This window comes from Rhinolophus sinicus, linkage group LG07, assembly GCF_036562045.2.
Source record: "Rhinolophus sinicus isolate RSC01 linkage group LG07, ASM3656204v1, whole genome shotgun sequence".
NCBI classification, from domain to species: Eukaryota; Metazoa; Chordata; class Mammalia; order Chiroptera; family Rhinolophidae; genus Rhinolophus; species Rhinolophus sinicus.
This window is the reverse complement of record NC_133757.1, coordinates 106,176,712-106,204,205: the sequence shown is the minus strand read 5'-3', so window position 1 is coordinate 106,204,205 and position 27,494 is coordinate 106,176,712. Positions and strand designations below refer to the sequence as shown.

Below are 27,494 nucleotides of genomic sequence, written 5' to 3'. Positions count from 1 at the left end.
TACCTGGCATATCTCTTAGTCCAACCCCTTTATTTTGTAGATAGGAAATTCAAAGAGACTAGGCTACTGGCCCTAAACACCCTATGACTTAAGCAGTTCTCAAGGTTTCTTGGTCTTAGGATCCTTTACACTCTTAAGAAGTACTGAGGCCACACAAAAACCTTTTATTTGTATGCAGTACATCTATTACTACTTACCATATTGGAAATTAACACTAAGAAGTATTACAAATATTAAGAAATTTATATTAACAATAAACCCATTACATGTGAATGAAAATAACATTTTTTGAAAAATGATTTTTCAAAACAAAATAATAATGAGAAGAATGCTATGATTTCACATTTTTGCCTATCTCTTTCAATTATGGCTTAATAGAAGACTATTACATTCTAATGTCTACTATTGCATTCAATCTATTGCATTATATTGTTTTCACTGAAGTATATGACAAAAATCCACCCTCAAATAGACACTCAGCTGTGAAAGGAGGACCTCACACACTCCCTGAAAAGGTCTCCTGGGCTCCCATGTTCTTCAGGCTGTAAGCTAAGATTTAATGCTCTAAAGGTTATATTCCTCTAGCCATCCTTCCTAAGGACTTGAACAAACTAAAGTATATAGGAAAGTACTGAATTAACATACACTATTTAGAAAATCTGAAAAAAATCTAATTTATCCTGGCATTTCCCTAATCTAGAATTCCCCAGATATCTGAAATCCAGTCCAAATGTATAAGAATGAGGCCCAAACTCAAACCTGTCTTCCTCATGGGAGTTTGTAAAGAGGAAAACAGTACTATCAGAAAATAGTCCAGATTGCAGCCCACTACAATAGAAATAGCTGGGCATCAGTACAGACCAAAGCAAGTTAGACAAGGGCGGCAAAGAGTTTCTATAAAGTGCCAAACAGTAAATATTCTAGGCTTGGGGATCATAAAGTCTCTGTTGCAAATAGTATTTGTAGCATGAAAGCAGCCATAAAACATGTATACCGTGTTTCCCCGAAAATAAGACCTAGCTGGACAACCAGCTCTAATGGGTCTTACGGAGCAAAAATTAATGTATGACCCGGTCTTATTTCACTATAAGACCCGGTCTTAAATAAGACCGGGTCTTATATCATATCATATCATATCATATCATATCATATCATATATCATATCATATCATATCATATCATATCATATCATATCATATATCATATCATATCATATCATATCGGGTCTTATATTAATTTTTGCTCCAAAAGACGAACTGTCCGGCTGATTGTCCAGCTAGGTCTTATTTTCGGGGAAACACGGTAGCTGTGTGTCAATAAAACCTTATTTACAGAAACATATCAGGCCAGACTTGGCTCTCAGGCCATGCTTGACTAAACCCCGCCTCAGAAAACTGGTCAGCTCAAACAATTTTGGAGACATAGAGGAAAAACTGAGGGTTGCTAGATGGGCTGGGGGTGTGGGGATAAGGGGGAAGGTGAGGGGTTTAGAAAATAGTCGGTAACCACAAGATGGCCACGGGGTTTTGAAAATTAATTTGGGGAACGTAATCAATAATGTAAAGATTTTGTAGGGTATCCGATGGACACGTGTCCCATTTGGGAGACCACCTCAGGGGTGATGTAGATGCCTGATCTCTGCACTGTACACCTGAAGCTGAACAATAATGAATGCCAACTATAATTTTATATATATATGTATATATGTATGTATATGGTTACAGGAAGTGGAGTACAGCATTAAGAATAGAGACAGTGGAAATGTAATGGCTCTGTGCGATGTCAGAGGGATAGTGGATGGGGGAAAGGGGGATCACAGTGTGTGGGATATAAATGATAAACGTCTAAGTATTGCTTTGTCTTGTGCACCTGAAACTAATAAAAAAATAAAAATAAAAATAAAAAAAATAAAAACTAGTGGCTAAAACAAAGCCATTTTATAAGTTTTTTTGTTTGTTTGAATTGTTCTCTAACATAAATTTGTAAAGTAGTATCTTCCAATCTAAGATACACCTTTGTAATATCTTATGACAGTAATGCTCTCAATAAGGAATAAAAAGGTAGAATGAATAAATCTTAGGTACATTCAAATAACTACAAGTTATTCAAACACCTAAAAGCACATATTTAAAAAAATGACAATGTATTCCAACAGAATGGCAAAATATTCCAGAGTAATAACCATGATAGTCAATAAAATAAAAATTATTTAAAGATATATGAAATTTGTCATTTCTGTTCCTTCTCGTCAATTTATAATATAAATTATTATATAATTATAGTATTCCTTCTGAGTATAGAAAGAGCTCTTAAACAAGATATACAAAGCATAAATCATCATAAAACTCCAGGAATAAATAGATAAGCTACAAATAGGCAAAAGATATTCATAAACAATATAGCTAGCAAAGGATTAAGACCAAGAATATATAAAGAACTCCCACAAAACAAGAAAATTGAAATATTATGGAGATATAGCATTTAAAATTCATAAAATTTGCAAATTTTTAAAACTCCAGCCATACCAAGTGATGAAGTAATATGAAGCAATGACAATTTATACATTGATGGTGAAAATGTAAACTGATACACCAATTTGGAAAAGATTTTCAACTACCTTATAATGGTCAACATCTACATCTTACAAATCAGCATTTCCACTTCTAGGAATACATAGCGAGAAACTTTTGAATATATACAAAATATATCAAAAAAGCTCATCAAATGGATAAAGACATACCACGGAATACAATACAAATGAGAAAATGAACACAACTGCATGGGTCAATATGGATGAATGTCAAACAATGACAAATAAAATCAGCAAGTTGCAAAAAAATGCATTTAATATGGTATCATTTATGTTAAATATAAACATGAAAAAATAGAATTCTTTATTAAGAGATATACATGTTGTTAAAAATATACATAAGACATAAAAAAAACCAAATTCAGGTCAGTGGGAGAGGAGTGTGGGGCTAACAATGGTAGACAAAGCAATTGGGATGGGGAACTTAATTTCATAAACAGTGGTACATTACTCCTTATACCATATTGTATGTCCAGAATATTTCATTAAAATTTTTAAACAAAAGCCATACATAACTAACTTAACAGTGGCTTATATTAAAAAAACAAAAAAATTCGTAGATGCTTCCAAACCAATTTTGTAACTGACTGTAACATGAGCAAAGGGCAAACATCAGCCAGAGCTTTTCTGTTTACTCAACCACCTTAGGTTCCTAAAATAACTTCATCTTTGAATATACTGCGCCACCTTGTGTTCAAAAGCTTCAATCTCCTATAAAATTCAGGGTACCATACCTGAAAATGGCTCCTTTGTGCTGTGGCATGAGGTTTCATTTCATTATATTAAGCACAAACAAAAAAGACATTTCAAAAACTTCTGATTCTGAAGAAGTTAGAAATATTTCATATTTCTATTTAGTTATTTCTTATTTTAGTTGTTCACTTTCAGAGAATAATCTGCCTTTTTTCCTTGATTTTAAGTATGTAACATTTTTTCAGGGAGTAAAACTCAAAATTATAGACAATTGAAATACAAAAATACACTTTTATAAAAAAACTTACCTTTGAATGTGTAATTGATAAGGTGTCTACCCACACACGCCAGCCACCCCATTCATATTTGACTGCATGGTAAAGTAGGATTCTGAATATGGCATATACCATTTCTGTTATCTTTTGCTCATCTGAATTCTTAGGATTAAAATAGCAGAGAGAAAGCATCCACTCTTGCCACACAGAACATTGTAGCAAGCTCCTAAAAATTAGAAAAGGATATTGACTTATTAATAAATCATCTGAAAGAATTCTAAAAAGTTCAGAACAAAATAAATTAAAAACCCACCTGTATGTATTCAAAACAATTAAAGAATGTGGTATTGAAAACTAAATTTAACTGTATAGTACATTACTTATATACCTTAATGATGAGATTATGGAAAATTCATTTCACTATATTTTTTTAAACCACTTTTTTCTTAGAACAAATGGGCTTACTCAAAGCTGGACTTGAATACTACAAATAAATGCTTTCTGATTTGCTTACCTTCTGTTTTCTCTACTGTTATTAAAAAGTTTAATCATGTCAGAAAGAAAGGCTCTGCGAACTTCCAAGCTCTCTGGGCAATGAGGAGAATTTCGAAGTAGGGTCGCAATTACTTTTAGTATCTCTATAAGACAATTCATAAATTAGTAAAAATCAAAACACTATAAAAAATTCCTGATGGAAAATCGTCAATATACCATAATTTCTTTCATTTCCCTGACATAAATGCCTACTAAAACCATCCTCTTTCATTTCATAAAAATAATCATCAACTGCCAAAAAGAATGACAACACATTCATGAACAAACATCCACAAAGAAATTTTATTTCACTATCAGAATGTTAAAAGTTAAATTTTAAAATGTTATAATAAATCAAGTTAAATTATAAATAAATTAAATGACACTCAAACCGCTGACAAATCTCCCCAATCTCTGCCAATTAGTAAAGTTGATCTTAAAAAAAAAAATACACTACAATCAAAGTCTCAGAAAAAGAATCCTCATCTTCTTCAACAAAATTTATGATACGCACATACACTTTTCTTTATCATGAACTTTAAAAGATGTCAAGATTTGTTTCCATGCTTGTAAAAGTAAATTTAGATACAAAAACACCCAAAGGAAATTAAAACCAATTCAACAACCCAAACAAATACAAATAAAATGACTACTGTAATGGTCTTGAATATAACGCTACCTAAATTTCTTATACTTAGTGTTTTTTTTTGAATTTTTATAAAAATTTATTTGAGTCTAACAGGATATGCCTGAAAGCAAGATGTCACCACTAAGGAAAATGTTTCACAGAATAACAGTTTGGAGTTTCTTTTATGCATTTGAGATTAAGAAAGATCGTAAGGAAGATTACATGAAGGTGGGAGAAAGCTACACTTAGCTTTAAGAAATTCTTTAAAATATATACTTAAATCCAGAACTTTAGAGAAACAAAAACAGCCATAACCCTGAATTTAAAACGAAATAATATATCAAATTTTAACCCAATTAAAAATTTAGGAATTCTAAACCAGCCTTTGCCAAGATTTTTGGTGAAGCAATAAGTCCAAAACAGCATATATGAAGATACTTGATCATACAATTAATGGTATTTGGGGAGCAATTTCTGAATTCTTCTAATGAAAATTCAAATGTTCTCTAACTGAACAATGATTACAATAATGATGATAATCAAAATAATGAGGATGGCAATAGTCACTAACTCAGGATATACTACTGTGAGTCACTGTTCTAAGAAAATACACGTATTAACACATTTCATCTTTCTACAATACAGCTAGGTACTATTATTATCCCATTTTAGAGATGAGAAAACTAAGGCACACTGAAATTAAGTAATTCACCCAAAGTCACAAAACTATTAAAACATGCAGACAAGACTAAAAGCCAGGCAGTCTGTTTTTAAACACCACACTATCCTGCCTTTCTTTGCTGAGCCAGTGTATTATGTAGATAATATATTTTAAAATTCTTACTTCAATAATAAGTCATCTTTCCCATAACCACATAAAATATATTTAATGCTATGTTATGTTATATTTTCAAAATTTTCTCCCTGAGGGCTAAGAAAAATTAAACTTCATAGACATGTGTTTTTAAAACTATGGTAGTACTGAAATCGAGTACCACAAACACAACTCACCACACAGAAAAGTAAATTTCAAAACTCACAAACCAGTTATTTTAATGTCAATAAACTTAAAAGGCAAGATTAAAACTTATACTTGTACAAGTCCTTAAGAATTCTAAATATCAAAAAACAAAAATTGTTAGACTAAGTTCATAAGCAATAAAATAGGTAGATAGTTTTCAATTTCAAACTTGGTGTTCTTAAATTGACAGTGATTTAATATGAAAGCTACCGCCATGGTTCATGTAATTTAGCCTGAAGTCACTCAACAGTGCAAGCAAAATTTTGCTGAGAATCTGAACATACAGTAAATCAAGATCTTATGCATATAATTCTTCAAAACCTCTATATAAACATTTCCACATAACCCGAGGTCAACTTGAAGTTAAATCAACATCAAACACATATAAAACTCGTATTATATCACTGCCTGTAAGGAAATATCCTTCAATGTGTTCTCAACAATATCAACTTTAGGTTTTTCACAGTAACCTTTTAGTAGCAAAAGTTACTTTGTAGAAGTATAAAAAAAGGAGGGACTAGGAGAAATGGGTGAAGGTGATCACTCAAAGGGAACAAACTTCCAGTAATAAGGTAAGTTACGAAGATGTAATGTATAGCATTGTCACCACAATTGACAATACTGTATTGTATATTTGAAAGTTGCTAAGAGAGTGTATCTTAAAAGTTTTCACCACAAATACACACAAAAAATGATAACTATTTGAAATGATAGATGGGTTAATTAACCTTACTATAGTAATCATTTCACAATAAATACATATATCAAATCATTAGGTTGAACATCTTAAACTTATATAACAGTTTATGTCAATTCTATTTCAATAAATATGGAAAAAATAAAAATATAAAAATATATGAAATACATACGAGGATTTTGTATCTTTACTGAAGAATCAGGATCTGGATGCTGTTTATGTATCACTTGCGTACAAATCTGTTCTATAAGAATCTACAGAAGTCAAACAATAGATTGTATTATCATAATCACTGCATTACCATTACTAGTAATGAACTTTAAGTACAACAGTAATCAATATTATACAGTCCAATATTGTCATGCTAAATATCTTTTGCATTAAGTTAAATGATTTCAACATTGTAATTTTATTTTTACTTAATTATAAAATGAGACATCAAATAGTCGATACAGTAGAGGAAATACTTTAAAACAAAAGACCACATGCTTAATAATTCACAGATTAATCGATTTATTAAGATGCAACCACATCTTATTTATATAACTTAATTTCAAAATTGTACATCAAACCTAAATGATCTTACTTAATCTAGATACTATGAACTCAATTATTCAGGCATTTTTATAATAAGAAATTAGCAAAATTAAATTCTAAGTACATTCCTACCTCAAAAAGGACATTATATGTGGTCATTGTGATCAAATTTGTCTGAAGCATGAGTCTTTCAGCGAGCAACGAAAACAATCCATGTCCAAGCATGACTTCAGCTTTCCTTCTGCAGTGACATAGAAATAATCAAATGCAGTTCTATTATCCACTATTATGAATGTTGAAGAAGACACAAAAATGTTTTTCAAATTAACAACAAATTCCAACTCAATAACTCTGCCAATTTTCTTTGACCTAGAACTTACAAGGTCACAGGATCTTTAAGGAGAAAAAATACAAACTACAATATAAGCACAGCTAAAGTTTAAGAAAAATAACAAGACTAGGTACACCACAGCACAGCAAAACTTTCCACCAAAATCTTCAGAGCAATTATTTATCAACTAGTTGCTTCGTCAGCACTAAACTAAACTCTACTATGGATGATATGAAAGCCCAGTAAGTAGTTAAGTAGAAAAACAATGGGGAGGAAAAGGCAGAAGAAATGTAAGACATTTAAAAAATGAATACTGTGAAGATAAATATACCAAAATTAAACTTCCAAACAAAAATTTTAGAAACTAAAGGATTATAAACTTTAATTCTACACTTGGGTTCATCAATTTTTTTCTGCGAAGGGGTGGACAGTGATTATTTTAGGCTTTGTAAACCATATGGTCTCTGTAGCAACAACGCAACACTGCTGTTGTAATGTGAAAAACTGCCATAGATAATAAGAAATTATTGTGGCTGTGTTAAAATAAAATTACAGGCAGCCAAGAATTCAACATAAAGGCCACAGTGTAACACCACTTTTCTACCACCAAAATTGTTAATTTTCATAATAAACCAATCCTGGTACAAGGGAACAAGAGGTAAGATATGAATGTCTGCATTCAGCAAAGAAAAAAAAAGGAAGTTTTAGTTTTTAATTATGGATAAAGTAGGACACATTATGCAACAAATATCCAGTTAACATGTCAGTTTTATAGCACAGGTAAAGCAAATGACAATCAAGTCACATGTAATGAAGTCTCTACTATATCTAAAATTCAATTTATACAAATGTATTCTCATAATGAACAAAAAAGTACATGGAAATTTTAAATAATTTTCATAGAAGACAAACAACATACTCCTGCTCCCACTTTATTTTCAATGCAGAAGATTAAATTTATATAGCATTTTATGAATAAAAATAAAGAAAAGAGAGACTACAGGAAACACAGAACACAAATACTACTCCAAGTATTTGTAAAATAAATAACATATTCCACTTCATTTTAGATTTCATGTATACTCACTTTGGAGCCAGGTGTTTTAAAAAATATCCCATCGCCTTGAGAGCTTGTACTCTGATTCCTTCACTTGTTGATGCCAGTAGTTTATAGATAACACTGAATCAATTAAAATTAAGAAAAATTACTCTGAGTATATTATTCAAAAGTAAAGATTCTAAAATACATATTACATATGTGTATATTTTTTCACAGTCATATGAGTATAAGATATGGGTGAATTTAATATACATTTTGACATTTAAAAACACTTAACTATTTTTCGTCTTCAAAGAACCCACATTAGATATAAAGATGCATATAAACTGAAAGTAAATTAGTAGAGAAAAATATACCATGCTAACACTAACCAAAAAAAAAGCAAAAGTGGCTCTACTCATTTCAGAACACACTTCAAAGTAAGGAAAGTTATCAGGGAGAAAAAAGCGAATTACATAATGATAAAGGTGGCAATTCTCCAAGACGACATAATACTCCTTAGCATACATGCACCTAACAATAGAGCCTAAAAGTATGTGAGGCAAAAATTAATAGAACTGCCAGGAGAAATACATAAATTCACCATCATAATTAGAGACTTCAACATCCCTTTCTCAGAAATGTACCCAGCAGGAAGAACACCAGTGAGGACACAGTGAAACTCAACAATACCATCAATCCATCAAATATAACTGATAGCTATAGACTACTTCATCCAACAACAGCAGAACACACATTTTCCTCAAGCTCACAAGGAACATTCACCAAGTAGACCACATTCAAGGCCATTAAAACAGCTGAAAAAATATTATATGATTTCTAATCTTTACATTTATTCTCAGACCATAATTGAATTAAAGTATAATCAATAACAGAAAGATAGCTACAAAATTCAAAATACTTGGAGATTAAACAGCACACTTCTAAATGGCATGTAGGTCAAAGAAATCTCAAAAAGAATTAAAAGTATTTTCAACTAAATGAAAATAAAAACACAACTCACAAAAATCCATGAGACGTAGCAAAAGCTGTGCTTACAGGAAAATCCCTAGCACTGAAAACATATATTAGAAAAGAAGAAAGTGGGAGCATTTGAAATCTTGCTCCCCAGTATATGTTATCAGTTTGGCTCAGATAAATCCTTATGAAAATTCTTTACAGGTGTGCACATTTTTTATGTCAACATTGACTTGGCTGGATTATGAAGAAGCCCAACCAGGACCACCCTGTGAACCCAGATCCAGTGGAGGTACAAGCAAGGGTCCATTATGCCCCATCGGCTCCCTGCTGATGAACTTGGGGGAGTTGCTCTCAGAATTTTGGGCCTTCTTCCTTTAATTAGCAAGCCACACCTTTGTTGATAAAGGTTAAGATAATGCAGGAAAAGGGAAAAAAATGGGTTCCTGCTTTTAATTTCGGCTTTTAATGGATTGCTTACTGAGAGCCTGAAAAAAAATCTTTGCTGGTTAAATGAGAGACTGAACTCTCTTTAGCACCAAAAAAGAAAGGACACTTGCTGCCCCAATGGGGTGACAATAGTTGTTCAAACCCCCAAATATGGAGTGGAGGGGATGAGTACCATGAATTGTCCAGTGCGGTAGCCCAGCTGACCCCGGAGAAGCCAGTAGCAGCCCCAGGGAGAAGAGTAAGGTGCCCTGAAATGGGGTCACCAGAGAGAAAGGGAGCCAGGTGTGCCTTGGAAAGCACTGCGGTTCCGATGGCATTCCAGAAGCTCTCAATGGCCCTTGCTTGGGTATTCTTAGGTGACTAAGAATGTTTGTGGGGTTGCCAGAGGAAATCGCCTCTAGGGCATAAAGCGGTCCTATAGAGATAGCCCCAGCATTTGGCTCGTCTCCTGGAGACGTGCATGTAAAGTGCTGGTTTTCCCTAGAAGTTTGTTCAGACTCTACAGATCTCAAAGTTAACATGGAAAAATCATGCTTCTGAGGATGTCAAGATCCATGACAGTCAGCCTCCCATTAATATTAAAACGGCCAAAATGAGGATCCTTTGATACTTCGAAATTTTTGCATGCACAATTAGAAAAAGCCGGTTATCAAATCAAGCAGACTGAAAACAAAACAAAACAAAAAGAAACTTAAGACACTGTCTCAGAACTTAAGATGTCCTCCTCCCCCTAAGCTAAAATGAAACTACGCATAAGGATTTAGATAAATGGAACAACCTCTGATGTTTAGGTGTCAACCCAATTCTTTTGAGGTTTAACAATGGCTGTCCTTGTTGTAGAAGGGGGAATGTCATTTGGAACTTGACTTGTCATGGACAAGTAAGAACTGGAAATGCCTCCAGGGTAAAATTTGGATCCAATTGTTCTTCTATAAACCAATGAATTTTTCTCATTGCTAAAAGGTCGCTGTTTGTGTTGTAACTGCACATGAACTTCATTTTTTAGCATGCGTTCTACTTTAATCAAAGCTCTCTTTGTTTAGCCAGATAGAACTATAACTCGCTTTCATTCCTTCCCCAGATCCTCCTGCCTGTACATCTACTGTATGTCCGCTCCTTTTTTTTTTTTTTAATTTTATTTTATTAAATTTATTGGGGTGACAATTGTTAGTAAAATTACATAGATTTCAGGTGTACAATTCTGTATTACATCATCTATAAATCCCATTGTGTGTTCATCACCCAGAGTCAGTTCTCCTTCCATCACCATATATTCGATCCCCCTTACCCTCATCTCCCATCCCCCATCCCCCGCCCCCCTTACCCCTTAGGACATTAGGTTCTGGTCAGAGTCAAACTCACTTAAGAATAAAGCTTCAGGTCTATCAACCATGACTAACATATAATAACCAAACCTCCAACTAGAATAAGGTTTTAGTCAAACAAAGGTAACACCTTGGCCTCAGCTATGTTTCTGTTCCAGACTCATGAGAGCAGAACGGCCCCAGGGACCTCATCCACCACCAGGACCTGGAGCCATGATCAATTGCTCCCTGCCTTAGACCTGACCAATCAGTAGGGCCCACACCCCCAGCTGCCACAGTAACCATGATTAAGGATTTTTCCCTTATATAACCTAGATGTTAGGGAGCCAGGTTTTTGAGAGCGCTAGCTCACCTGTGACTCTGGGATTGGCGCCAACCCCTTAAATAAACCTTTACTTTCTTTGCTGTAAATTCTGCTAGTCTTTTGTTGGCTTGGACACGTGCAGGCAAGTGGACCCTTTGAGTCTACAGTAACAGTGTGCGTGTGTGTGTATGTGAGAGAGAGAGAGAGAAAGAGAACAAAAAAATGTATACACATTTTAATAAAGGAAAAACTGTATTAAAATTGTAATATTCAATATATACCGATAACAAAAGATGAATTGAAATCATGTGTATACAAATTTTTCACACCCCCGATATAAATGCTGTAAATGTAAGATAATTTTCTACCTCTGGATCGTATTGTTAAAATTAAAGACAAGCACTTGTAAGAAAGGGCACTCTAAAATTCTCAGAAATACAGAAGCTAACTCAAAGGTTTTCAAGTTCACGTGATCTAAGATTTATCCTCAGAAAAATAAAAGCTAGCTTAAGTTTGTTCATTTAAGTAAACATGTTTATTTTGCCTGGGTTTTACAAAAATAAGTGCATGTTAATAATTGACTTATGTCTATGCAGAATGTTTCTAGAGGTTTTAAAATGTCCAAGCTAAATAATGCTAACTGATTTCTTTATAGTTTTCATTAGAAATTGAGGTTTTAAGGGTTAAAATTTCAATATATGTAGGAATAACTTGGCAGTTTTTCAGAAGCGTTCCTGGAACACCTCAAAAGATTTGAAACTGCATGGGAAGCATTGTAAAATAAGCGATGAAAACTTCTAAGGTTATTGTATGGGTAAACAATTGTCGTAAAAAATGAATAGTTGGGGCTATGGGAAACCGAAGACAACTATTTGGTTCTTCCCCAATCCCTGGATTCCCATTTTTCAGTTGCTGCATTCCTTCATGCATCACAGTGCATTTAGGCTGAATTTAGATGAACTTATGAGCTGACGTTATTGAAAAAAGATATCTTACACCATTGCCAAGGTTTGATAGCATCACTTCAAGAAAATGCCAAGTTAGTAACCACTTCCTTTCACAGTAAGCTCCCAGGAGACAAAGACTTTAGATTGTTTTTTGGAAAGGAAACCAAACAAAAGACATTCTCCAACCTCACTGGAAGGTTCCTGATCAGGTGTCTAAGTGCGAATGGAATCTACCCATCTACAGACATCAAAGATTCCTCAACGGCAAGAAAACCTGACACCAGAGGTAGACAGCTACCCCAAGGATTCACAGGTCCTGTATACCTATGGATTGATACTGAACTCAGAATCCATTTTGTTTGATTGTCTTTAACTGTGTACTCATATTAGTCATAATAATAGTTGTACTTATTCGAGATTTTTTATGTAGTCCAACTGTTTTTGATTACTGAACATGTAAAACATAACTGTTACTACTCTTTTCATGGCTCATGTAAATGTTATTCTAGATGTCAAATACAGGAAACACAAATACAAAAACACAACGCAAAACTTGAATCATGATAGTTCACAGGATAGAAATGATCCAGAGTGTTTTCCTCTCCCGGCTATGAAGGCCATAGACCTGACTGCCTTCCACTTACCTGCCCTTCCCATTTTGGGAAAATTCAGCCTCAACTCAGACCCCATGGTTATGGGCATGGTATTGCTCTATTCCCAGTGGTCAACAAGACAGCATGGATACTGAGACTTCCTAGGAATCGGCCTTCCTACAGTAGCAGTATGAGACCACATTATCTGACCAAAAGAATGGTCATCAATGCATCCTTTGGACTGATTTATGACCAAAAATGGGAACTGTCAATGATAAAAGGGGTTCTATGGAAAGTAACCTCACAGGCTGATCTGCTCATAAATTCCTAACTAGGAAGGTTAGGGTGGATAGTCACACCCCAGGCATGTAACTTCTACAGAAAAAGGTTTGTCTTTGCCTTACGTAAGTCCTGTCCATTGTTTCTATGCATCTAGGTTAAGATGTCTTCGAAATAAACACCCTCAAGAAAGCACATAATCTTGTTAAGTATCTTGTAATCCAAGCCCCACTTTGCTTTCCCCTACACCTCTATGTAATATCCTTTACTTGCATCCTTAATTTCAAATTCATAAAAGAAATTATAAAACTATTATTCTGCATTTGAGATCTTATCCCCTAGATTATGTCAGCAGTTTGGCTCAAATGAACTCTTATAAAAATTTTTCTTTAAAAATGAAAAAGATCTAAAATCAGTAATCTAAATTTCCACCCTAGGAAACTACAAAAAGTGGAGACAATTCAATCCAAAGTAGAAGAAAAGAAATAATAAGTATTAGCGTAGAAATCAACAAAATTGAAAATAGGAAATCAATAGAGAAAAAGCAATAGAACCAAAAGATGGTTCTTTGTACAGATCAATAAAATCAGTAAGCTCTTAGCTTAAGGGAAAAAGAGAGCACACATCCTACCAATATCATCAATGAAAGAAGGGCTACCACTACAGAACCCATGGACATACAAAGAATAATAAAGGAATACTACGACTCTATGCCCACAAATTCTATAACCTATATGAAATAGACAAAGTCTTTCAAAGATACAATCTGCTAAAACTCACAGAAGTAAAGATAGATTATTTGAATAGACTTATATTAAAGCTACTGAATCAATAATAACATTCCAAAGCAGATGGGTTCACTGGTGAATTCTACCAAACATTTAAGAAAGAAGTTATACCAATTCTCAAATATCCTTTGGAAGAAAGAAGCAAAAGGAAGACTTCCTAACTCATTTCATGAGGCACAATTACCCTACACCAAAACCAGGAAAAACATTATAAGAAAACTACAGACCAGTATTTCTCATTAACAAAGACGAAAAAATTTTCAAGAAAATATTAGCAAATCAAATTTTTAAAAAGTATTAAAAGAATTGTATACCATGACCAAGTGAGATTTAGCTCAGGTATGCAAGGATAGTTCAATTTTTGAAAATCAATTAATATAATCATATGAACAGATAAAAAAAATTAGTGATCCTATCAGTAGATGCAGAAAGAGCATTTGACAAAATCCAATACTCATTCACATTAAAAACTCTAAACTAGAAATAAAGAGGAACTTTCTCAACCTGGTAAAATCTACAAAAGAACCTACAGCTAACATTAGACTTAAAGGGAAGAAACTCAAAACTTTCCTGTCAAGATCAGGTACAAGACAAGAATGACCCCTCTTGCCACTCCTTTTCAACATCATACTAGAAGTTCCTGCTAATGCAGTAAGGCAAGAAAAGGGAAAAGATGGTATGCAGATTGTGAAGGAACACATAAAACTGTGTGTGCTCACAGATGACATGACCGTCTACAAAAAAAATCTAAAAGAACTGACAAAAAATGCTGAAAAAGTGATTATAGTAAGGTTACAGAATACAAAGTTAATATACAACAGTCAATTGCTTTCCTACATACCAACAATGAACAATAAAGGTGAAATTAAAAACACAATACCACTTACATTAGCACCCAAAAAATGAAATCCTTAGATATCCATCAACCAAAGTATGTACAAGATCTATGAAAACTACAAAACTGATGAATACAACTCAAAGAAGAACTAAATAAATGAAAAGAAAAATCCATGTTCATGGATAAGAAGACTCAATATTCTCAAGGTCCTTCCCAACTGGATCTGTAGATTCAATGCAATTCCAATGAAAATCCCAGTAAGTTACATTATGGATATAAACAACCCGTTCTGAAGTTTACATGGAGAGCAAAAGCCCAGAGAAGCCAACACGATATTGAAAAACATAGTTGTAAGACTGATGTTACCTGACTTTGACTTATTTATCAAGACTTACTATAAAGCTACAGTAATAAAAACAGTGTGATATTGGCGTAGAATACACAAAGAGATCTTTGGAACAGAATAGTCTAGAAATAGACCCATATAAATACAGTCAACTGGCCTTTTATATGAGAGAAGCAAATGCAATATAATGAACCAAAGATACTCTTTTCAACAAATGATGCTGAAACATCTGGACATCCACACGCAAGTAAATTAACCCAAACACAGACCTTATACCCTTCATAAAATGAACTCAAAATGGACCTAAATGTAAAATGCAAAACTATAAAACTCCTAGAAGACAATGTACAAGAAAACTTACATGACCTTGGGTATTGTGATGCCTTTTTAGATACAATACCAAAGAACAATCCACAAAAGAAATAAATGATAAACTGGACTTCATTAAAATTTAAAACTTCTGCTCTGCAAAAAGCAATACAAGGGGCCGACCCGGTGGCTCAGGCGGTTGGAGCTGCATGCTCCTAACTCCGAAGGCTGCCAGTTTGATTCCCACATGGGCCAGTGGGTTCTCAACCACAAGGTTGCCGGTTCAACTCCTTGAGTCCCGCAAGGGATGGTGGGCTCCGCCCCCTGCAACTAAGATTGAACACGGCACCTTGAGCTGAGCTGCTTCCTGGATGGCTCAGATGGTTGGAGCACGGGCTCTCAACCACAAGGTTCCCAGTTCGATTCCTTGAGTCCCGCAAGGGATGGTGGGCTGCGCCCCCTGCAACTAGCAATGGCAACTGGACCTGGAGTTGAGTTGTGCCCTCCACAACTAAGATTGAAAGGACAATTTGACTTGGAAAAAAGTCCTGGAAGTACACACTGTTCCCCAATAAAGTCCTGTTCCCCTTCCCCAATAAAATCTTTAAAAAAAAAGCAATACAAGTGAAAATGAAAGACAAGACACAGACTGGGAGGAAACATTCACAAAAGACCCATCTGATAAAGGACTGTTATCCAAAATACACAAAAAACTCTTAAAACTCAACAATAAGAACAATCTGATTTAAAAATGAGCCAAAGACCTTAATAGACACCTCATCGAAGAAGATATACAGTTGGCAAATAAGCATAGGAATAAATGCTCCATATCATATGTCATCTGGGAAAGACAAATTAAAACAAGAAGATACCACTACACACCTATAAGAATGGCCAATCTCCAAAAGACTGACAACATCAAATACTGGAAAAATGTGGAGGAGAGGAACTCTCCTTCATTGCAAATGGGAATACAAAATGGTACAGCCACTTTGGAAGACAGTTTGGTGGTTTCTTACAAAACTAAACATACTCTCATCATATTAGCCAGCAACCACACTCCTTGGTATTTACCCAAAGAAGTTGAAAACTTACGTCCACACAGAAAGCTACACATGCATGTTTATAACAGCCCAAACGTGCAAGCAACTAAGATGTCCTTCAGTACAAAATGGATAAACTGTGTACATCCAAATAATATTATTCAACCCTAAAAGAAATGAGCTATCGTGCCATGAAAAGACATGGAGGAATTTCAAATGAGGAATCTCAAATTTTAAATGAATACTACTAAGTAAAAGAAGCCACTACGAAAATGCGGTATGATTCCAACTACTATATGATATTCTGCAAAAGGCAGAACTATGGAGACAATAAAACTATGGAGACAGGGCTTGGGGGGCTGTGGGGAACAGATGAACAGGCAGAGCACGAAATACTTGTAGAGCAGTGAAAATACTCTACATGATACCCTAATTACAGACACATACCATCATACATTTGTCAAAATCCACAAAATGTACACCACCAAAAGTGAACCATAATGTAAACTACAAACTTTGTGCTATTATGATGTGTCAATGTAGGGTCATTAACTCTACCACTCTGGTTGGGGATGTTCACAATGGGAGGCTATACCTGTGTGAGGGCAGGGGGTACATGAGAAATCTCTGTACCTCCTTCTCAATTTTATTGTAAACATAAAACTGCTCTAAAAAAGGTGAAATCTTACAAAAATCTTGCTTGTCTCATGCTAGTTATTGTTTCTTTTACTGAAGACCAAGAAATGAGAACAAACTGGAATATTTAGAAACTATAGTAACTTTTCCATGCATAAACATATGCAATTGTGTAACTGTATACAATTTAGCTGTATAGCTTGTATAAAGCTGGCTTTGAGAGACTTTTTTTGACTTATTACAAGCTTATCAGTGGCCTTTGGAGAATACCAACATTTTTTTTTAAACATCAATACAAAGAAATCACTGTTTAATGGCAGAACATATTTAAATTCGTAAATAATTCTCACCACGAAAAGCAAGAAAACAAAAACTGAGTAACAGGTAATGAACGATAATCAGAAATAATTACAAAAGAAAAAAAATTAAAGAGAAATAAAACCTGAAAACAAATTTTACATTCAATTCTCAAAAATTACATAGTAATCTAATTTAATGTTTTAACAAATCTTTGAGGCCATTAAGCACCGATTTTAATATAAGCAAATTACAACAAAATTTGAGTACAATACAAAATTTGAGGACCAAGTTCAATTGATTCATTATAGCATTTCCTTTCTCATAAACATATAAATAAAAATCAGAAACTTTTATGATTATTTAAAATATTGCCAACTATCTTCCCTGCATAAAAATTTCAATGTTTAATAACTAAGTTTGAAAAAAAACATGAACAAAAAAGAAAAATGTTGATCTTCTAGTGAGCAACAGAAAAGGAAATACAGAAAAAGAAGTTTGATTCCTCTTAAAATATGAATTAAAAACATGCAGGTCCATAACACATTATGATCTCATAAAATATCTGAAACTAGTCCTCTTTTAATTCAAATGATACTACGTACTACAACTGTAACAGTGAATCCTTAGGGCAACATTGATATGTTTATATCTTTCTTTTCTTCAATGATGTAAATCAAGTAAAATAAAAATTAAGTTGTTTGCAAAAGAAATATTAACATAAGTTTAATACTGATTTAAAAACCATACATTCTAGGATATTTTAACAGAGCAAAAGTCTCCATCTGCTATAGCTTACATTAAAAAATATATTTGGTTAAAATCACAATGGTTTCATCAAGAAGAACTCCAAATACAACTATCTAATCACTTTCAAATAATAAATGTTATAGCAACTCTGGATTCTGGTTTTCCATAAGTTATTGGCTTTTTCTCTGTTTAATAATTTGCCTTGTCTAACCTGCAGATTTTGTTTTCTGGATGAATGCAGTTTCTTCTGTCTCTGCTCATTTTTTTTTTCTTTTTCTTTCCTTTTCTCCTTCCTCAGTGGAGCTAACTCCCAAACCACTACCCCAGTTCAGTTGGTGAGAAGTGTAGTTATAGTTAGTGAGAAGTGTAGTTTTACCAGCTTGGAGCTGGCAGCAAAAAGCAACAGTGAGTGTTACTTTCAGAGGGGCAGACTTGATTTATTCAGAGTAAGGAATGAATACTCCAGTTTTTCAGCAAAAAGTTGCAGACTGAGTTATGAATGAAAGGGGAAAACCTGCAGCTTTGCTAGACAAGGTTGCAATCACAATGAAAGGTGAGGCCAGAAAGAAATTTAACAGAGAGATGGTAAAAATAAAAGTCACAGAAGGACTGAGGTAAGTTATCCTCACATAACTACCTAACTGAGAAAGTACATACATATTTATGGGAGAAATATTAAGTGAAAAGAAAAAAGGAAAAAAGAAAAAGAAAATAAGGGCTTAAAACATCTCAAATTTTGTGATAAAGAAAATTATAATGAAATTGCAGGTGGTAGAGAGCAAAAGAATATGTCTTCAAAGCAAGTACAAAAATATAGACATTGTATAATATTTAGCAAAGAAAGACTTGAATTGCCATAAATTTCTCATTAGAAACCATGGAGGCCAGCAGACAGTGGGAAAATATTTTAAGGTACTAAAGGAAAAAACTAGAAACACAGAATTCTACATAAAGCAAAAATATCCTTGGGTGATGAAGGCCAAATAAAAATATTTTGGGAAACAAAACAAAGAAATTATGTTTGCAGGAGAACCGCTCAACAAGAAATGCTATAAAGTTCTTCAGGAATGAAGGAAGAGCAAAAGAAATTGTAAATATCGAAAAGAAAAAATTTTCTTCCCTTTAAGTCTTTAAACCACATATAACAAGTGAAACTACATAACATTGTCTAGAGAAGCTTATAATACATTAGATGTTAAAAGGAAAAATGGTGGAGGTTAACAAAAATCAGTACATTTGCAATGGTTCTCTATTTTATTTGAAGAGATAAAATATTAACCCTAAGTAGACTGTGCAATCTCTAGAACAACTGTTAAAAAAATTAGAAAGAAATTGACCAAAAACTGAATAGATTAATTTTAAAAGAATACTAAAAGAATTTAAATACAAAGAGCAGAGGAAAGGAGAAACACAGGAAAAAATTATACTGGGGCAAATAAGTAATAAAATGCTAGATGAAAATAAAACCAGTATCAATAATTACATTGAAAGTAAATAGTCTAAAAACAATAAAAAGACTGAGTTTCTCAGAGTACATTTTAAAAAAATAAAACTTCCGTCTACACTGAATGTACTACTCATTGTTTTCCACAGGAATGTGGAGAGAATGACACAATGTGCAGAGAATGACAGAGACACAGGGAGAGAAAGGGAGACAGAGAGATTAATTTATTTTAAGGAATGGGCTCACGCATTGCAGAGGCTTACCTAACCCAGAATCTGCAGGGTAGATCAGTACTCTGGAGAGTGAGAAAAAAGTTATAGTTCAAGTCCAAGGGAATTCTGTCAACAGAATTCCTTTTTGCTCGGAAGGCAAGTGTTGATTCTACTAAAGCCTTTAACTAATTTGATGAAGCCAACCCACATTATGGACAGAAACCAGTTTTCTTCAAAGTCCACCAACTTGAATATTGAACACATCCATAAACCACTTTCACATAAATATCCAGAATAATGTTTGACTAAATATCAAGGAACTGTGATCCAGCCAAGTGTACATAAAATTAGCCATTAGACTCTGTCAACAAGAAATTCAATTAAACATAAAGACATAGCTAAATTAAAAAGATGGAAAAAAAGATAAACAATGCAAATCCACAGCAAAAGAAAGCTGGATTCGCTATATAAAGTCACAACAGATTTCATATCAAGAAACTTTTCCAGGGATAAAAAAGGAAGTAACACAGTTATAAAAGCATCAATTTCCCAAAACAACATAACAGTCCTAAATACAGATGTACTTAATATCAGTTAAAATACAGGGAAACAAAAAATGAAAAAAAAAAAAAAAAAAAACTATAAAGAAAGAAAAATTTAAAATATATAATTATAGTCAGAGATTTCAATAATCATATCTCAATAAATGACAGAACACGTCATTTATTGACATGTAGATCAGACGTCAGTAATGGCAAAGATTTAAAGAACCCTATTAAGTTAGCCTAACTGAGCCTTATGGAACACTCCATCAAACAACATCAGAAGACGTGTACTTTTCCAGTGTACATGGAAGTTTTACCCAGATATACCACATTCATAAAGCCAGCGTCAATAAATTTAAAAGGATTCAAGCCATACAAAGATGCTCATAGACCACAATGGAATTAGATTAAAACTCAAACATAAAAATATCTCTGGAACACACCTCTAAATAATACATGGATAAAACAAGAAATAAAAACAAAAAAATGAAAGTATTTTTAACTGAATAAAAATGAGATTAAACTAAAAGTGTTTAGGAAGAAATCTATAGCACTAAATGCCTATATTCAACAAAAAGAAAGGTCCCAAAACAATGACAAACAATAGATTTGTTCAACCTCTAACCAAATTGATCTGGAAAAAAAAAAAGTTTATTAGTATCAGAAATGAGAGCAATGACATCAACAGGATGTTCAGATATGTAAATGGAAATAAAAACAACTTTAGACCAATAAATTTGACAATTTAGATGAAATAGAAGATTCCTTTATAGATACAAACTTACCAAAGCTCACGGAACAAGCAACAGGTAACCAAAATAGCCCTATATATGTTAAGGAAATTGAATTTGTAGCTAAAAACATCCCTATGAAGAAAATTTGAAACCTAGAGAACTTCACTGGTAAATTTTAACAAGGATTTAAAGAAAATAATAACTCTATACAAACTCTTCAAGAAAACTGAAGAGCAGGGAATACTCCTAAATCATTCTATGAGGCAAGCATTTACTCTAACATTTAAATCAGTAGATTTTGAGTAAAGCAGATTACTCTCCATGATGTCGGTGGGCCTTGTCCTATCAATTGAATGCCCTTAAAAAACAAAACTGACCTCCCTGGAGGAAGAGGGACTACTGCCAGCAGACTGCCTTTGAACTTGAATTGTAACATCAGCTCTTACCTGGGTCTCCAGCTTGCCAGCCTACCCTGCACATTTTGCACTTGTCAGCCTCCACAATTGCATGAACCAATTCCTTAAAATAAATTTCAGTATCTGCCACACACACACACACACACACACACACACACACACACGTCCTTTTAGTTCTGGTTTCTCTGGAGAACTCTGAAACTACACTCCTTAAGTATAATGTAAAAAGTCATCTTCTATCTTACAAAGTGTTCGAGAATACCAAATAAAGGATTTGTAATAGAGGACTGATGTGGGAAATTTATTATAACTAGATCATCAAATTAGTTACTGTAGCTGATCATGCAGCAAAGTAGTTATTAAACTTTTGTGGCCCAAAAGCCTTCTCATTAAAACAAAAGTATTGTTTTGTTGTTGATGACTGTTAAGCACCGAATGTGTGCCACCCATTCATATGTTGAAGCCCCAGTGTGGCTGTATTTGGAGGTGGGGCCTATAAGAAAGTGATTAATATTAAATGAGGCCATAAAGTGGGTCCCTAATTCAATAGGCTTAGAGTCCTTATAAAGAAGAGACAAGGGGCTCGGTCTCTCTCTCTCTCTCCTTCAGTCTGTGCATACATCAAGAAGAGATCAAGTGAGAAGGCGGTACCTGCACCCTGAGGGAGAGCCCTAACAAGACACCAACCCTGCTGTCACCTTGATCTTGGATTTCCAGTAACGTGAGAAAATAAATTTCTGTTGTTTAATCCTCCTGGTCTATGATATTTTATTATGGCAGCCTGAGTACACTAATAAAATGATTTGGACTTGTGGGTGGAGAAAGTGATATTAGAAAGAGGACAGAGATCTCTTGGATCACAAATGAATACTACTATTGTGGGACCTAAAGATAATGCTGCTGAACAATTCGACCTTAACTTATCTGTATACCAGCCCTAACTACACAAAACAGTGGAATGATTCACCTAATCTCTCCTCAAGAATAGTAAGAGCCTCCACAATTAAAGATTTCTTCAAAAAAACATATGACAAAAAGGGATCTTATATTTTAACTCATCTTATCATATAAATTCATAAATACTTTTCATATCTAAGACTATCATTTCCCAACTAATCTCCACAATTAAACATATTAAAAACCTTGGTATGTTAAAACTCTTACCGTAACCCATTTCTTTGGTCAAAAGCAGGTATCATAGAGCTTGGATGTTCTGACATTAATGCAACAAGCAATTGTAGGACATCCATTAGATTGTCATCCTAAAATCATTTTAGAAAAAAATTTTAAAGTAAGGTAAAAACAACTTATTTGAATACTGAATACTTCTGAAACAATAGAAATTTCAACTTTAAAAAACTAAGTAGACATGTATACAATTATACTTGTTTTTAACAAATTGGTTTCTTACATATACATATTTGTTAGTATAACTAAAAATATACGTCACCAGTCAAATAACTTCTTAATCCAAGAAATAAAATGCCTCATATTATACTACATCAAGATTTTCTAAAACATATTCTATAGCTATAGTAGATATGACTTAACAGGATTCTTTTTGAAGGAAAACAAGAAATTCCGGGAAGGCGAGAACTATGTTGTTCTTTTTTATTACAGCATGACATAATAGAGAGCCTGAGCTAATAGAGGTTGTGAATATGGTGGTAGGATTGGGGGCGACCTATTACATATCATTTCTTAAACTTAACCCGAACAACTTTGTTCACTGAGTCTCTCAAGAAACTAGTTCCAAAAAAAAAAAGACTTTTGGGGCGATGATGACTGGATAGTTCTCATATGTTATCTTTCAGTATTAATGATAGAGATATCAAGTAATGATATAGATACTTTCAGTATTAATTATATAGATTATCAATAAATGTTTATTGAGTCAACATACTACTGTACGTCATGTAACTTGATTACATTTACAGAATAGCGCAGGAGCATTTATGAGCTCTAAAATAAAATTTCAGGAAAATTACTCACAACCTTTGTTGCATATTTCAGTATGTGTGCATGTCATTAGGGAAAACTTGTGCAATACTACCCCAAAGAGGGAAAGGGAAGCAGCAGTTAGCTTTTTCTGTTACCCTGCCTCTAAGGTTTTCATTCACGGCTTTTGATCTTTTGCTATGGTGGGTACTTAAGTACCTAATTCTCACTATAGTAAGTAAATGATCTAAGCTGGGGCACGTATGCTTTGGAAAAGTGTCATTTGAAGGACCAGAAAGATTCCTGAGTTTAACAGATTCAAGGAACACAGAAGATTCCTATGACTTCCAGTTTCTCTTTTATACTTCAGTTCTTTAGGGTTGATAAAAAAAAAAAAAAAAAAAATCACACATTAACAGCAGGTTACTAGGAAATCCAACTGAAAATCTTCAACTATTACATTTAGATTTCAAGGAAATCTAAAAATATAATAGAATACGCTATTCAACAAGAAAAAGAAATTACAATCATCAATGTTTGAATCAAATATGATCCAATCAAAAATTTTAATCCATTCTTTTCTGCCCCAATTAACAAAGATAGGTCCAAATATCTCTCATATATTAATGATTAAAGAAGGCACTATTTCATACTGTAACAGATATTTATTAACTCACAAGACATGAACTGTAACACAGGAATGTAAATTATCATTTAAAATGTTGTGCTTTATATGAAATTCCAATTTCCAAAGTTTAACTATTTAAAACACATTTAATCAGATTATTTGGTTAGACTACATCTGGCATATGTTACATTTTCCCAGTGCTGCAAAATAAAGGGAAAAAATGCAGACATTTCAACCTCCTTTCAACCACGTAATTTTAAATCCCATTACAAATGAGTTGTTTAACTTAACAGTATTTGAACATGCAAAATCAACAGGAAAACTGTGTTATGCATTGAAAATTCTAATCACTCTCAGTCATATATTTTTAAATCTGTTTTTCCATTTTTTAAACTGTTTCCTAGAAATACACTGAAAGTATTCTTTGGTATACTTTATAATTAATTCAATGAGATATAATTTTTAACACTTTTTAAAGCCTTTCATGATATTTCTCAGAGCCCTCTTGTGGCAATAAAGGATATTTATATGAGGGTTGCAAAGATTTAATTCTAGATACATTTACTCCCCATTATAGTTATATCATTAATGAAAGATTTAACTTTAAAAAAAAAGAGCCCATAATACAGCTACAAGAAGTAAAACCCAAAAATATAAAATTCAAATGTTACCTCATGCATAGTGAGCAGGTAATTAAGAATGGACTGTAGTTCATCTTCCTTTACTCCAGAATCCTTTAAAAAACATAATACAAGTATCTTAAACTTACATATAAAGAAATTTTTAAAGGGAAACTATGCACATAGATTTATCAACTCGGTCAGTTGCTATAAATAGATAACGTAACATAGAATCTAAATTTAAAACAAAAATTAGGGGAAGCACTAAAGACATGCAGTATTCAAGACTGTATAGAAGTCAAAAGAGGTCTGACATCAATATCCTGTTTTCAGCCCCTTATATAATATGATAACCTATCTTGTAAAGCTACGAATCCTGAAGTAAGCAAAAATAATTAATGAGAAATAAAAGTGTATTAGCCACACCTATCACTTCTCTAAATACAGAAAACAACTTTTCTACTTAATTTGTCTATTATATTTGGAAAATAAAATCAACAGTTTCTAAAATTACCAAGTTAAAATGTCAGGTGCTAAATATCAAATAGTAATTTCACTGGGAAAAACACTGGACTTTTAAATGTGAACTAAGTATGAAAATGTTCAACATACTGTATCAACTTATTAATCATAAAACAAAGATGCAATCTCAAAAAAGAAAAGAGAATTGAGAAACAAAAAGAGCAGGAAAGAATAGAAAACCAGACAATTCAAGGGATAAACTTTTTAATAAATGGAAATAATGTATCTGAGTCTGAAAGATACTAAAAGTTAGGTCCACTTACCATAATAGTACATGACAGCTAGTAATAAAGCATTAAATTGTAAAGAATAAGAAATAAAATAATATAGGAAAATATTGAATAAAGTATTGGCAACAAATACATTTTTATATTGCCAACTTATAAAACCAAAACATCTTCCTTAAAAAGTAACATTAAACTTTGTAATACTCAACCTATAGTAGAATGAAATAGGACAAAATACAATCACTTCTAAAGGCGGACACACCTATCTGGTACATTTACACAGGAGAATTATTTCTCAAAATCTGAATGTCATGTACAAGGAGTCCCCTAAAAATAAAACCTCCTTGAGCAGCTTTGGTGACTACGGCATCAAGCAATGCCAAGAATAGTGGAAGTAATGGAAACTCAGTAAATATTTACTGCATGAAAGAATAAATACACTTGAGCTCCTACAGAAATTCATGTAATTTATATTACAACTATCAATCTCCAATTCTGCAATAATGTATATCCCCCTACATGCACAAGAAAGATGGGAAAAAAACACAAAAACATGTGTTTCTTTAAGAAATATGTTCAACAAGTTCTTTCAAAGTATTATATTTTCCAATGTGTAACCCTAGTAACAGAGCAAATAGTAAATAAACCAAGATTGTACTTTATCTGAAATTACAAGGTGCAATACACACATGCGATAGCATAAGAAATATGAACTCACCCTCATCACTAATTGTTTAATGAACATCAATAAGAACGCTCTTAGAGAATGTATTTCTTTCTGATTAGGTCGTGGTCCATCTTTAAAAAGAAACAAAACATATATACACACACACTTAGTATTTCAAAGACCTCAAAGCTAAGTATAAAATTTTCATTCCCAAAAGTTTTTCCACTTATTTATAAGAAACATAAAGGTCAGTCTCTTAAAGAGTTTTATGCCTCTAGCAAGACAAGCATTCAATCTCATATGCAATTGTGTATGTAATGCTCCAAATGTACAAAATGAGTTATGCTGAATCAACCATGAAGAAGTTTGTTTCTGAATAATGTCAAAGGAATTCCAACACGTAAAAATGAGGTAATAAAATTTGTATTCATTAATAAAATGCAGTTATCTTTTGTTTTAAGAGACTCTGAGAATGTTACCATATGTTACCATAGTAACAAGTTTACAAAGAAAAATACAAAGGAAAATCTAAACTTTATATGTGAATTTATTAATAGCATGAAAAAACTTAACTCCTATCATTTTGTAAGCTAGCACAAAAATCTCAAAAAGTACAACTCAACAGCATCATTCGTGAAGAAGTGAAACAGTATGTTGACTACCTCTGGCATCTCGATCTCTTCTTGAGCAAGTCCTTGGTCACACATGGCTCACATTAAAGTCAATTTTCGTGTCTCAAACATGTAATTCCAAAGCAGAAAGCTTTTGAAACCAAACACCCATTGTTCCAAGATCCTAAGTTAGTACCTGTTTTCTGCAATTTTTCCCCAACTAATCACTATGTACAGCTAGTTCCTAGACCACCAAAGCATAGGACCACCATGACCTTGAACACATCAATGAAAATAGGAAGAAAATTGTTTAAAATTTGTTCCACATGACAACTCCTAGACAAAGAATAGGTTACAGAGTTAAATAGAATCACAAAGTTTGTCCAGCTCTCTCACTTGATGTATGAGACTTTCCCAAGGTCACTAATCAGTTATACAATCAAGATCAGAATTAACGCTAACACCCAGAACAGTGCACAATGCATCTGCAGGCATGAAACAGTCATCAGGAAATCGTGACCCGGTTCCAGATCTGCCACGACCTTGCCAGCCCCAACAGGTCATGTGACTTCTGCATGTCCTCACAGCGTCTACATTATAGACAGAATATTGTCTGAGAGTAAATCGAGTGTATTTGGAAAAGGATTTGAAAAGTATTGTAGAAACAGGAAACCTTATCTTTGTAAGTCACTGAACAGCCAA

The 27,494-nt window shown here is 33.3% G+C and overlaps 1 protein-coding gene across 2 annotated transcripts in view; it reads right to left on the bottom strand.

Moving 5' to 3' along the window:
- The window catches only part of LRBA (LPS responsive beige-like anchor protein), a 560,879-nt gene that overhangs the window by 455,105 nt on the left and 78,280 nt on the right, over positions 1-27,494 (bottom strand). For both annotated transcript variants that reach the window (XM_019722880.2, XM_019722903.2), the window contains exons 15-22: positions 26,233-26,312; positions 24,817-24,879; positions 22,744-22,841; positions 8,394-8,486; positions 7,108-7,216; positions 6,611-6,692; positions 4,073-4,196; positions 3,592-3,784 (exon numbers count right to left, since the gene is read on the bottom strand). In XM_019722880.2, the coding sequence (XP_019578439.2) occupies positions 3,592-3,784; positions 4,073-4,196; positions 6,611-6,692; positions 7,108-7,216; positions 8,394-8,486; positions 22,744-22,841; positions 24,817-24,879; positions 26,233-26,312 (842 nt within the window). The remainder of the gene's footprint in view (positions 1-3,591; positions 3,785-4,072; positions 4,197-6,610; positions 6,693-7,107; positions 7,217-8,393; positions 8,487-22,743; positions 22,842-24,816; positions 24,880-26,232; positions 26,313-27,494) is intronic.